This window comes from Columba livia, chromosome 1, assembly GCF_036013475.1.
Source record: "Columba livia isolate bColLiv1 breed racing homer chromosome 1, bColLiv1.pat.W.v2, whole genome shotgun sequence".
NCBI classification, from domain to species: Eukaryota; Metazoa; Chordata; class Aves; order Columbiformes; family Columbidae; genus Columba; species Columba livia.
This window is the reverse complement of record NC_088602.1, coordinates 160,433,455-160,447,008: the sequence shown is the minus strand read 5'-3', so window position 1 is coordinate 160,447,008 and position 13,554 is coordinate 160,433,455. Positions and strand designations below refer to the sequence as shown.

General features: G+C 39.5%; 1 protein-coding gene across 10 annotated transcripts in view; it reads left to right on the top strand.

Moving 5' to 3' along the window:
- PPFIA2 (PTPRF interacting protein alpha 2) overlaps positions 1 to 13,554 on the top strand; it is a 317,732-nt gene that overhangs the window by 300,100 nt on the left and 4,078 nt on the right. For all 10 annotated transcript variants that reach the window (XM_065041448.1, XM_065041464.1, XM_065041457.1 and 7 more), the window contains 8 exons: positions 1,390 to 1,590; positions 3,354 to 3,416; positions 4,839 to 4,868; positions 7,624 to 7,799; positions 8,660 to 8,757; positions 10,535 to 10,710; positions 10,805 to 10,873; positions 11,847 to 12,006. In XM_065041448.1, the coding sequence (XP_064897520.1) occupies positions 1,390 to 1,590; positions 3,354 to 3,416; positions 4,839 to 4,868; positions 7,624 to 7,799; positions 8,660 to 8,757; positions 10,535 to 10,710; positions 10,805 to 10,873; positions 11,847 to 12,006 (973 nt within the window). The remainder of the gene's footprint in view (positions 1 to 1,389; positions 1,591 to 3,353; positions 3,417 to 4,838; positions 4,869 to 7,623; positions 7,800 to 8,659; positions 8,758 to 10,534; positions 10,711 to 10,804; positions 10,874 to 11,846; positions 12,007 to 13,554) is intronic.

The following is a 13,554-nucleotide window of genomic DNA, read 5'->3' as shown; positions in this document are numbered from 1 at the left end:
ATTCTTGAAAAAAAATGGTAGGTGTATAAATGTGTGTATGAATTTTATGTACACTCAGATACACTGAAGGTTAAGTAGTGACAGGTGATTTGTGCACTTTGACCCTCAGAAAACTTAGAGTATTAAGTGTTTTGCTGCCTAGTGGAAGTCTTTGTTATACATTATGCTTCTTCATCCCAGAGGGAGAGCTATATACTAAAAAATGTAATTCACAGCACCAACCCACATGCAATAATGATCAGGAAAAGGGTGGGGAGAGAGGACAGGAAAGGGCTGCTCTCCATAGGAAAGTATCTGCTTCTCTCAGGTTTCGCAGAGACTGGCAGTCAGCAGGAGTTAAGCACCTAGTGATGGATGTCCGCATCTTTCATTGTCTTATCCCCAAAATCTCAGTGATAGTGGCATTCACTACTTACCATCCTTCTCACACTATATACTCCATAGTGTAATGTGTTTCACACTGTGACAAACTTCCCACATGTATTTACCTCTGCTAGGGAATTATCTCCTTTAGGAGCAAAGATCTGTAGATACCAACAATCATATTAATAAGGGAGCACAAAATGAGAAAGCTGTGAAAACCAGGAATAATTCATACTCAGTAGGTCCCAAGAAAGACTGCAGGAAGTGGAGAGTACCTCTTACAATAAAAGAGTAAGTGGTGAAGCAAGGGGCTGCTGCTGACCTAGGCTAGTGAGACTAACATAAGGAGAGGAAAAATGTGCATTGGCAAGTACCTGTCTTCTAAATCCACAGGTGATACAGCTGTGCTTATATTGTGCTGCAACTTCTAAACAGTATTTCTAGCTGGGTTCTGGCACCATACCAAACTGTTCCCAAATTTACAGTAAGCTCTGCCCTCACTAGGTAGGTTATCTGAACTATGTTTGGTTTATTTCTACCAAGAAAATAGAAGCTGAGAAGTGTAAGATTATGTCCCATGAGTACACCATGGGGACCAACGTGGAAAAAGAGGGAGCCATTTTAGTACAGAAGTGAAAAAATTACTTGATCAATTCCTTTTAGATTGTTTTCTGCATATGATAAGACTGTCAAATGGGCAGTGACACTGAGTTGTGCCACTATTTGCTCATTATAGGCCTGTGAAAAGATTAGCCCAGGTGGTGGAGGCGCACAGCTCTAAAAATAACTCAAAGTATCCCTTGCTTTAAAGTTCTGGTTACAATAAAAGCAACAGAAAGAGTTCACATGAAGTCATGGCAATTTCAAAGGTTCTGAAACAATTTCTTTCTTTTTTTTAAAGACTGTGATATTCATACTCATTTGTGTGCATTGCCACGCTTATTCAGATTGATAGGTGTCTTGGTGATTAATTTAATTTGAGAAATGAAGCAAGGCTTTGGATGAATGTGTCCTTTCTCTCAACAGCTCTGGCTAGGCATGCCAGCCTGGTATGTTGCTGCCTGCCGTGCCAACGTGAAGAGTGGAGCGATTATGTCTGCTTTGTCTGACACTGAGATTCAAAGAGAAATTGGAATCAGCAATCCTCTTCATCGCTTAAAGCTCCGATTAGCAATCCAGGAGATGGTATCACTGACGAGTCCATCAGCACCTCCAACATCCAGAACAGTGAGTCCTGTTCAGCTGACTTTTTCTTTCCCACTTTACCCTGCAGGCATCTGCAGAAAGACTTCTGCAGTACCAGAGTGGCTCTGTGGTAACACGCACTTCACAATCAGTGGGAACTGTCCTACAGAGACTTAGAAGGACCTGTTCATCACTTGCTTGATTGTTGATCACTAATATTTTTCCTTTAGCAGATTTTTTTAAGTCGTGCTTTTAATTAACTGTGATGTTGTCTTAATGATCACTATTGAGCATCTTATTTGTAATTTTGCCTGTATTTTTGCCTTTATCTTCCTTCAAGTCATCACTCCCAACAAAATCAGAGGTTATTTAGGAACACAGCTCTTTTGAATCTTGTTCCCATTCCACTTTTTGCATCCTTTCAAATGTTACCTAATCTGAGTCAGTTGGCTTGGGGTTCTTCCTGCTTTTAAGAGAAGTGGTGATTGGAGGCATGAAGGGAGAGTCTGGAAGGGAGACTTGGAGCGTGTGTGTCCGGTGAGGAAGGGAGGGAAGGGGGAGAGTGGCAGAAGATGGGAAGGAAGCAAGTAACGAAGAAACACAGAGATACAGGTCTGAAAGGGAAGAGGAATATATCAAAAAGAGCAAGAATTTCTCATAGTAAGATAATAATAATGATGCTAATAATATTTGTATTTATAATTGCTTGTCTTCATGGAGAATCCTTTGGAGGAAAGTAGAATTGAGATACCTTTGAGGGGTACCAGATCCACTGAACTAAATAAGCAACTGGGCAACAGGACTCTAATGTTCCTATTGACTGGCCTTTTATCTTCATGTTGCTAAAGTTCTTTAAATAATATAATTCCTCATCTGATATTTTCTCCTGTCAGAACAACTGTGTATGTCATAATCGTGGTAATACTATGAATTGTAATGGATTTCACTTAAGTAAAGTGGTATAGACTCAACATTATGTTGAATTACTAAACAAAACTTTTATTTTAAGAGCATGAGAGCATATTTCAAAGTACAATCACATTGGAACTTATGAAATGAGAAAGCCATACATTCAAGCTAGAAACACTGGGAATAATTTTGCCTTGGTTTTTAAATTTTCCCTGATTAATTGGCAGCACAAAGCTGGCACGTGCATTTCTGTGTCCCAAGTCTTTCTGCCTCCCTCTTTCTCAGGGAAAGGATTTAGTTTACTTCAGCTCTCAAGAAAACGCAACACATTTCACCTTCTATGCACAGCAAACTTCCTCACCCCTTCCCTGACTCATCTCATTGTCCTGGTAGTAATCTGACTGAAAACAACAGGATGAAGAAAAACAGTTTTACATGTGACCTCTCTTTACATTTTTGATACACAGAAATGTAGAGGAAGTAATCATTATTTAGATTACAATATCAGTCTGTGATGTGTGCAGAATATTTAGGCTGGAAAATCTTTGAGAACTGAAGCTTACCACTAGATAGAGCTATGAACTAAAGGTTGTGTTTACCACTTGTGCGTGAAATGCAGCTTTAATTATTATTCTTTCCTTTGTGACGGTGCTCTGCTGGATTTCATCCATCAGTTCTAGTTGAAATACGTCATCACATCTGTTCAGAATCCTCTAACGAAAGACGCAAAGCAAGTTGTCTAAAGTTGTCTCTAGTTGCAGCTGTGTAGAGGCAAGAACGTGGTTGTGCTGATGGTGATGCTATACGCTGTTAACTTACAGTGGTGCTGCCTTTCTTCTTTACCACTGCTTACCTAATGTGGATCCCACCTGCCTCCCTGCGGGCCTTGTCCATAGCCCTCAGGCAATGTTTGGGTGACCCATGAAGAAATGGAAAACCTTGCTGCTCCAGCTAAAACGGTTAGTTTTCCAACTTCCACTTAAAATGGTTTCAGTGCTCGAAAAATGACCAGGATGTATCAGCTTTAACACAGACCTGCTGTAGGATGCTTCCCAAGCATTCCATTAGAAAGTCGCAGGGAGGAGTGGAATTTAATGTAAAGAACAGTTACATAATTTCTCAGCTCAAAAAACTGCAAACTGTATTACAATCCCAAAAACTGAACTAACTTAAAACCAATATTGGAGTTTTACAGTACATAATAGTTTCACTGCCAGTGTGAAACCTCATTTAGTGAAATGAAATTGTCGTGGTTACCAGTGCAACAATTCCCCTGTACTCTGCTCCCTAGTACCTCTTCTAAACATAGTTTTGTATCTGCTGCAAGAAAAAGAAATAAGAAAAGGCTTGAGAATGGTGCATTACACAAATTAGCGTTTTCATTAACGCCACGTATTTCATGTCCATACTTGCATATTCATGTTTTTTGATTTAGGTTGCATGGAGTGTGTCATATTTATTGATTTTTTGTCAAACCTCTCCCTGCTTTGGGGGGAGATAAATTTTAATAGATTTTACTCAGTAGTTCTAACTTTCTTCTTTTGCTTGGAACATATGTTATTTTAAGTTTTTGCATTACGTCATTACAACTCTGTAACAGTGTTCATAAAACATGATACAATCCTACAGCAAGATGTCTGAAAAACCTATCTTCAGTTTGGAAAACTTTGTAGTCAACCCAACCCATAAATGGTGGGGGAGGTACTGAAGATAAATTTTGATGCAAATGACTTATTTCTTAGAAACTTATGCTTTCTATGCTATTTTAAGTTATCTCGTGAATATTCATGAGGCAGAATCTCATAAATTTTTTTTTTCAACTGAGCTCATTTTCAATTTATTATTGTTGGCAAAGATAAACACAAATATAACAAGACTCAGCTTACCAGAAGTAGAGTTGGTCCTGTTTAACTGGCCACTCATAAAAATATAGTTTTGCCATTAAAAATGCTGTGTAAAAAGCTCTTTTACAATACGTTCACATGAAGAGAGCTTTTTATTGTGAGTGTTGCAAAATCTAACTAGAAACAAAAAACGGTGTCTCTAATGCCCAATTTTGTAAGTAAATGGTTGTTTTGATTGTGAAACCATAAAAAGTGTTTAACATAATGCTGTAAAGTTTCACCAAGCTAAAATGGTTTTATAGCTTGAAAACTTAACTAGATTTGCCCTGCTGAGATTTTATGGTTTTGGTCTTGTAATTTTAAGGTAGTTTAGCCCAGGGCATTGCCACTGACTGGAGTTATTGTATCGGCATATTTTACGTGTATGTTCTCATTTGTACTAAGAATAACTTACACGTGAAAGCCACAACTTTTTATAACTCTTTTTTTTATTGTTTTTTTACCTGCTTTACTAATTGCTTCCTGCTGATACCACAGAAAGAGTCTGAAGAAGGCAGCTGGGCTCAGGTATGACCCTTTCACATGATGTTTTTGGACAAAACACTAATTATAATGTAATTAACAGTGTATCAATATGCATAGAGTATTGTGACAGTATCTCAATGATTGAATTATGATTTAAACATTTTGGAGTTCTTCTAATACAAAGAAAATATCCTCTGGATGGGTTTGCTAGGTCAAGCACAGAGAGGTACACATGCCGTAAATATTTTGCTGAAAATAAATGGCTACATTCCAAAGACATTTCCTACCTCCCAGTTAAAGCTAGAAAAAATTATTTATGTCATTTTTGAGAATATGCTAAGAATTGGAGATATAGCATTTCTAAAATTATACCAGATTTTTTTTAGAACAATTGTATCAATCACACCCAAGTATCAGTCTAGAAATAGTCTTGTATAATTGGGAACAATTTTTTTCTCTTTAGTTAGACTATCAATTGTGGTCTACGTTGACTTCAGTAAAGCCTTTGACACAGTCTCCCACAGCATCCTCACAGCTAAGTTGAGGAGGTGTGGTCTAGACAATAGACTAGTGAGGTGGGTTGCAAACTGGCTTAAAGAGAGAAGCCAGAGAGTGGTAGTCAATGGTGCGGAGTCTAGTTGGAGGCCAGTATCTAGTGGAGTGCCTCAGGGGTCAGTACTGGGGCCAATATTATTCAATATATTCATTAACGATTTAGACGAGGGAATAGAGTGTACTATCAGCAAGTTTGCTGATGACACTAAGCTGGAAGGTGTGGCTGACACGCCAGAAGGCTGTGCTGCCATCCAGCGGGACCTGGACAGGCTGGAGAGTTGGGCGGGGAATAACCTAATGAAATTTAACAAGGGAAAGTGTAGAGTCCTGCATCTGGGCAGGAACAACCCCAGGTTCCAGTATAGGTTGGGAAATTACATATTAGAGAGCAGTGTAGGGGAAAGGGACCTGGGGGTCCTGGTGGACAACAGGATGACCATGAGCCAGCACTGTGCCCTTGTGGCCAGGAAGGCCAATGGCATCCTGGGGTGTATTAGAAGGGGGGTGGCTAGTAGATCGAGAGAGGTCCTCCTTCCCCTCTACTCCGCCCTGGTGAGACCACATCTGGAATATTGTGTCCAGTTCTGGGCGCCTCAGTTCCAGAAGGACAGGGAACTGCTGGAGAGGGTCCAGCGTAGGGCAACGAAGATGATTAAGGGAGTGGAGCACCTCCCTTATGAAGAAAGGCTGAGGGAGCTGGGTCTCTTTAGTTTGGAGAAGAGGAGACTAAGGGGGGACCTCATTAATGTTTATAAATATATAAAGGGTGAGTGCCATGAGGATGGAGCCAGGCTCTTCTCAGTGGCAAACAATGATAGGACAAGGGGTAATGGGATCAAGCTGGAACACAAGAGGTTCCGCTTAAATTTGAGAAGAAACTTCTTCTCAGTGAGGGTGACAGAGCACTGGAACAGGCTGCCCAGGGGGTTGTGGAGTCTCCTTCTCTGGAGACATTCAAAACCCACCTGGACATGTTCCTGTGCGACCTCACCTAGGCGTTCCTGCTCCAGCAGGGGGATTGGACTGGATGATCTTTTGAGGTCCATTCCAATCCCAAACATACTGTGATACTGTGATCAATTAATTATATTTTTCAACTTCTTTCTCTCTAATATATGCACAATCTTACACAGTCTTACTGTCTTTACCCGTGGCACTCCTTTTCTCTTCAAAATCTCCCAAGAATAAGAGATGAGGGGACTATATTTCCCCCTGTAGAAAATACAGCCAGCTTGCAGTGTTACCCTTTTCTCTACGATGGCAGGAGAAGATGTCAAAAACAAAATGAAAAAGCTAGGCTTGGAAATGATGCTCAAAGCTGAGCTGATTCTATTGAGAAGGTGTAAATCTTGCAATTTATGAGTTCTCTTTTCTGTTAAGTTTCAGTAGTACCAAAATAATTTACAATAGTGAGATGTAAAGTCTATTTGGCATCTTATTTGTGCAACTAATACAAAAATGCTCAACACGCATACGTTTTTTTTTTGTCATATGCTTTCTACCTCAGCCTATTGAAATTTTAGCTGAACAATGAAGTAGCTTAATGCCTGAATGCCAGGTTTTAGGAGGTATCTGATTTCTCCCATCTCAAATAATTAATTTATTGAGTTCCACATATGATGCACTTAGGTTTAACCTGTTCACAGCTGAAAAATATCTCCTTAATAGAAAGTATTTGGTCACCCATTCTGACTGGTGGTGAAGACTGATGGTGAACATAAGTTTGGCTGACAAACAACTGAAATTAACTTTTAGGCTCAAAAGGACTACAGGTGTATAACTGTAACATGTAATTAGATTCTGTTTAGGAATCCTGCTCCTCCCCCCCTCCTCCAAACAGTGACACAAACTTCATTTGATTCCTTGGAGCCCTGTTTGTATTACCAAATCCAGTGTAGGATTTGCATAGCGTAAATATTCCAGAAGGCCAACTGAAAGCAAGTGAGATTATGAAACAGGCACATTTTGATTGTGTAATAAGTTTGCTTGCATTTAAAGCTCAAAATTGAAACTATGACAAAGAAAAATGTTTAAAATTTACAAGGATAGAAAACAAAACGCAGCACGCAAAACTGCAATCAATAAGAAATACCTCACAGTGGCTTCAACTTCCATTGTCAAAATGATGTAAAAGAAATAAGCATAGCAGATATATAATCTGTCTTCAGTCTGTGGTGCAACCTTTAGAAAACTCAATAATTCATTCCCCCTCTCTCTTTTCTTTTCTTTTTTCCCCCTGTAGACCCTGGCTTATGGTGACATGAACCATGAGTGGATAGGTAACGAATGGCTCCCCAGTCTGGGTTTACCTCAGTACCGAAGTTATTTTATGGAATGCCTGGTAGATGCGAGGATGTTAGACCACCTGACAAAGAAAGATCTGCGTGTGCACTTAAAAATGGTGGATAGCTTTCATCGGTATGTTGGCATAAAGACTACACCTGTGAAGATGTTTAAGTGTCTGACATAGAGCTCAGTGCTGCACAGCATCAAAACACTTACTTTCTGTTGTTCTGGTGTGGAAAACCACACAGAAAAGTGGGTGCTGAGTGTCAGAAATCTGTATTGAGAGATTCCTTTAGTAATAGCAACCACATTGCAGTTACGTCTCTCAAAAGTAAGGTATTGGTAGAGATAATTTTCATAATGAGCAGGGAACCATCAAGATATACATAAAGCCTTGACAGTACAGAAACAATAATAGTTTATTAAGTGGTTTAAAGTATCAGAAAATGGTATACTAAGATGTGAAGCCCTGAGATCTCTTGATAATGAAAAGGTATTGTGTGTAGCACATAAAAGCTGTTAACGGTACAAGCAAGTTGACAGTTATTCAGGTTCTCTAGGGATATAGTCAAGAAGCTAAATTGGAAATATGGAAATAAAGGCATTTAGACTTCAGGGAGAATGATGTTTATGTGACAAGAAGTGTTGGTTTTGGTTTTGGTTTTTTTTTTTTTTTTTTTTAATTATTTTTTATTTTATTTAATGTACTGTCTGATTTGTCATTTTTTTGATGCCTGATTTGACAAAACATTTCCCCTCTCACCAGGGCTGACCTTTTCTGAAAACAAGTTTTAATGGTTTGGGTTTCTTCTGCTAGAACATAGAAGTCTGTAGGGTTTTTTTAATGGTTTTGCTCTCACCTCTATACTCAAGATTTCCTACATGGGCATCATGAAACACTTCATGTGAAATGCAGGAAATAGATCCTACATATGTTCCCATCTTCAGAATTATCTTTATTAACTCTGTAAATGTTTCTCTTTAAATGACAGAACAAGCTTGCAATATGGAATCATGTGTTTAAAGAGGTTGAATTATGATAGAAAAGAACTGGAAAAGCGAAGAGAAATGAGTCAGCATGAAATAAAAGGTGATAGTTCCTGGAAATGTTTCTTCTTTTGAAGCTTGAAACTATTGTCATGCCATTTTAGCAAAGCATTTAAGCATGTGCTTTAAGTAAAACTACTTAAGTCCATCTGTCTTCAGCACACAAATTATCTCCTTGAATTAGGCACAGTTAAGTACTTTGCTAAATTGGGGCTGCAATTCCAAATGGTGGTTTGATACGTACCTTTTTCTAAATTGGATTTTGGGGGCATATCTTACCCTAGCCTCTTTCAGCCTCAGAAGCAGAAGGCCTAATACCCAGCAGCTCAGTGGGACCTGCTGGGGGCAACGCGGGGAAATCAGAGCACTCAGGACCCTAACACTGCACTCCTGCTTTTGAAAACCTCTGCCTTTCATTTCTTACTTCAAAATGTGTATCATAGAAAATGTTGCTTAGAGGGCTGGCCACTGAGGCAGTTGGTTGGTATATAATAGTTCCTAATAGAACTTGCCTTATTAGGAGATTTAACAGCTGATTTTAAAGTATTTTCGTCTGTAAAGCTCTCTAGAGCAGTTGCAGGCCCACTGCATGGTTCCTTTTATACTTAACAATTAGGGTTGTTTTTTTCACCCTTATCAGAAGTGAATCGTTTGATTTCCTTAAGCATTTCCAGGTCTAGCGAACACAGTGGTTAACACTTTTCAAGCACCATGCTGACTGGAAGAGCTGGGAAAAACAAACAAAAAAAAAGGAATTAGAAGGGGCGGATGGCTATAGAGAAGCGTGCAGTTGCTCAAGGCAGATGATGGCATTGCACTGATGCCAAAGACTTTGATGTGGAGGCATCAGTGTCAGCCTGAGTGGGCCTAGCTAGAGACTGATGTGGGGGAATTGGGTGTTGGTCTTAAATTCTGGGGTTGCTTCAGTGCTACTCAGCACTAGGACCATAGTAATAACCCATTGTCTCCTTCACCCTATCATGCATCAGTCAGCTAGACACGGTCCGGGGGGTGCGATTTGGTCTCAGTGATCCCTGGCTGCCACGCTGTGTGTCAGCCCATCCTGACCCCAAAGACTGGGGCGCTCTTGGTCAGGCGATGGAGAATTTCTGAACAGCTACAGTAGCTGGATTTCTAAAGGTTCAGGAAAGAGCCCGATCACATAGTAACACAAAACTCACTATAAGCAACTTCCTTTTAATCTTACAGGCAGGGTAGGATACTTTTTTCTGTAATGGCCAAATCCTCAAAAATGGTTTCCTAGCTCATTTTGTTGCCTTGGCTTTATAATTGGCATGGACCTTAACAGCTCAAGCAGCTTTCTGAACTAAAAATAGTTTTAGTCTCTAAAATTGTGAACTCATCGTTTGCTTTGTGGCGTGTTATTAAATGGTAGGTGCTGACCTGACTCTCAGAATGTTTAATACAAAACTCCCGAGCAAAGCCTTGAGGAACGGATATTTCTCCTGTTCCCTTGCACTGTTAAACTGTAAAATCTTGCCTAAGAATTGAAAAGAATATCTATAGGAGGTGGGAAGAATTGCATTCTGGAGATGCCCTCTGGAGGCACCTTTCTCCTTCGGAAATGTAGTTTACAAAAAACATGTATCTTGAAGGCAGATGAAAATCCCACAGTTGCTCCCACACCCTGGGTTTTGAATAGGAGATATCAAAGCTGTATGAGTAGTTAGCTGGCATTCCTCGTGTAAGAAATAAAGCAGGATGACATCCACAGTGCACGCACCACTCCATGCATGCACCTGTACAGTTTTGGAAGCTTTTGGCTACCAGGAGGCTGAACCGGTGTTGTGTCCTTACAGATGTGCTGGTGTGGAGCAATGATCGAGTCATACGCTGGATACAAGCTATTGGCCTCCGGGAATATGCAAACAATATTCTAGAAAGTGGTGTGCATGGTTCGCTGATAGCACTGGATGAAAACTTTGATTACAGCAGTTTAGCTTTATTATTACAGATTCCAACACAAAACACCCAGGCAAGTTTGCTCATGCTACTTCTGGTTAATCTGTACCCATTATTGCCTTTTCTTCATCTTCAACTATTTTAATTTTTTACTTTGGTATCTCTAGGCACGGCAGATCCTTGAGAGAGAATACAACAACCTATTAGCACTAGGAACTGAAAGACGACTTGAGGAAGTAATTAATTTTATTTTCAGTTATTTATAAAATATCACAGTAAAATATAAAAATTGAATGCATGAAGACGTTAATTGACACATTGTGAAAATTAAAAAAGAGTCAGTTACAGCCGTAGAAAAAAATATATATAGAAGATGCCAGTCAAGGTTTTTAAAGAAACCTCAGTATGGCTGTATGTTCACATCATTTTGGATGCTCAATTTTGCACTGCACTCTTTCATTAAGATGAACATTTTCCATAGAGGAAACATTCAGAAAGGAGGGGAAGTTTCCCTGGCCAGAGCACGTGGCAGCAGATGCATGTGCAATCTATTTTTTAGGACACTTATACCCTTTCTTTTAAAATGAAGAAAAGTGGATTTTTGGTGGTTTGGGTTTTGTTGGTTAGTTTGGGGTTTTTTTTGTTGTTGTTCTTCAAAGTTAATATGTAATAGAGTGAGATTTGCGGCAGTTATGTAGGTTGGGGAATCTCAAATCTACCTATGAAAAATATTCATCTTAAGGTAAAAGTCCAGTGCAAAAATATTCAAGTCTTGGCCTTCTGCATGTGAGGAGGAATAAAACTTTTATGGACTTGCTTAAAATGTGAGATGCCTATGAAATCTGTGCATGCACAAGTGTTTAGTTCTTTATGTAACCCCCATAATGCAGTAACAAACCACTGCACTTTCTGTCACTGTCTTTGGAAGAGAGCTGTCTTTTAAGAAAGTTCTGCTTTAGCTAATATTATAACCCTCTACTATATCAAACCAGAGATTTAAGAAGGGTTTTCCACCCCAGAATTTAATATTTCTGAAGCATTTACTTTTACAAGAGTGTCTCTAATGCATTGCAGCTACTAGATGCAGCGCAACAGAGCAGGGTAGTTGTTGTGGAATACACTTGACAGTGGGAGGGGCAGCAGACAGCAGGACAACTAATCAAAAAAACTTCAGTTTGCTTAATCAAATACAACCCTGTGTCTTGACAGAGCGACGACAAGAACTTCAGACGTGGCCCCTCGTGGCGACGACAGTTCCCCCCGCGCGAGGTTCATGGGATCAGCATGATGCCGGGCTCCTCCGAAACGCTGCCGGCCGGGTTCAGGTTAACCACCACGTCGGGGCAGTCGCGGAAGATGGCGACTGATGGTACGCAGCCCTTTCTGCACTTTACCCTTGAAAAGCAGGCGGCTTATTCTAGCGTGCTAATCTGACTTTTAGTGCGTGTCTGTCTTGCACCAGAATGGCTGTGTTTGCATAACTAAGATGAACAGAGTCTAGGAGAGTTGAGTTGTGGAATGGAAAAGCACTGACTTGGCATATTATTGATTTTTTTTCAGGTTTTCTTCAGACTGTCAGTGTTTATGCTAAAAAAAAGAAGGGGGGAGGGGCAGAGCTGCAGTCTAGCCATCCTAGATCTGCGAAGGAAAAGAAAACATTCAGAACATTCAGCAAGCAGTTATTTTACTGACTTTCATCTAAGATTGCATATAATATCTAAGCAAATTTTTCAGTTCGTTAACCTCTCTAGCAAGTGAAGGGTATTTTAGAGAACAAACTTATAAAGGGCTATTACCTTTATTTTCCTATTTGACTTTCAAACTAGCTAGCTTGGCCTTGATCATCAAATAACTCAAGTTGCTAACTATTAATAAAAATCAGATGGGTAGTGTAGTTAGGAGATACTGAACTTCAGGTACTAATTGAGTTACTGTATACCAGTCTTAATTTTCTCAGGAAGTCTTTTAATTTCCACAAGATGCACTAACTCAGCAATGATTGGAAAAGTAACAATAAGCTCATAATTTAAAAGTAAGTAAATTTTAAAATCACTGTAAGAGGGCAGGGAGAAAAGGGACAAATCCTATTCCAGCTATTCCTTTAGGTATACAGATGATAAAGCCAAGTATACCTGCTTGAAGTTCTGAGAAGTACCAGTACAAAGACTGGCCCATTTCACATACTGCTGTTTATTTCCTCATGAGAGAACTGAGGTCTATGAATAGACTTACCTCAAAGTAATTTAATACACTGTTACATCCTGTAAATCTTGAATGAACTTGGTATGACAATATTGCCACGTAAATTCCATTAAAGCCATCTAAATTCCATTAAAGTTTCTCACCTTTAAAAACAATACTTCATAGTTGCACTTAGAAATGGAATAATTTACTGATTGCATCCCTGAGTTCCATTGACTCCACTGCTCATGTGCACGCTTTGCTTTTAATCCTGCACTTTCTGTCACTGATGGAGCTGTAAGACAAGAATCCATTCCAAGGCCAATTCCATGTAGAAATAAAGGTAGTTGCTCCCCAGGCATTTCCATGGCCCACATTACTGTACTAGCCAAGAACCTTAAAAGCATTCATGGATTTCATCTTCTAGCCAGGCTATGATATAGAAGGTATTATTCGTATTTTACAGAGAAGGAACTAAGACACAAGAAAAATGTAGTGATTTAGTTGAGGTCTTCCAGACAGTTTATTATTGGTCTGGGTACTGAACTTGGTAGACTTAAAGGTATCTTCATCCAGGATTTGGCTTCCTGTCTTCCAAGGCTAAGAACAGTATAGTATTTAAAGAGCATGATACGTACAGTAATAGGACTTCCACCAAAATAAAGACAAAATTAAGTTTTAAACTATTCACGTAAGATAGATTTCAATAGTACATCAGACATGAAGGAACTCTGAG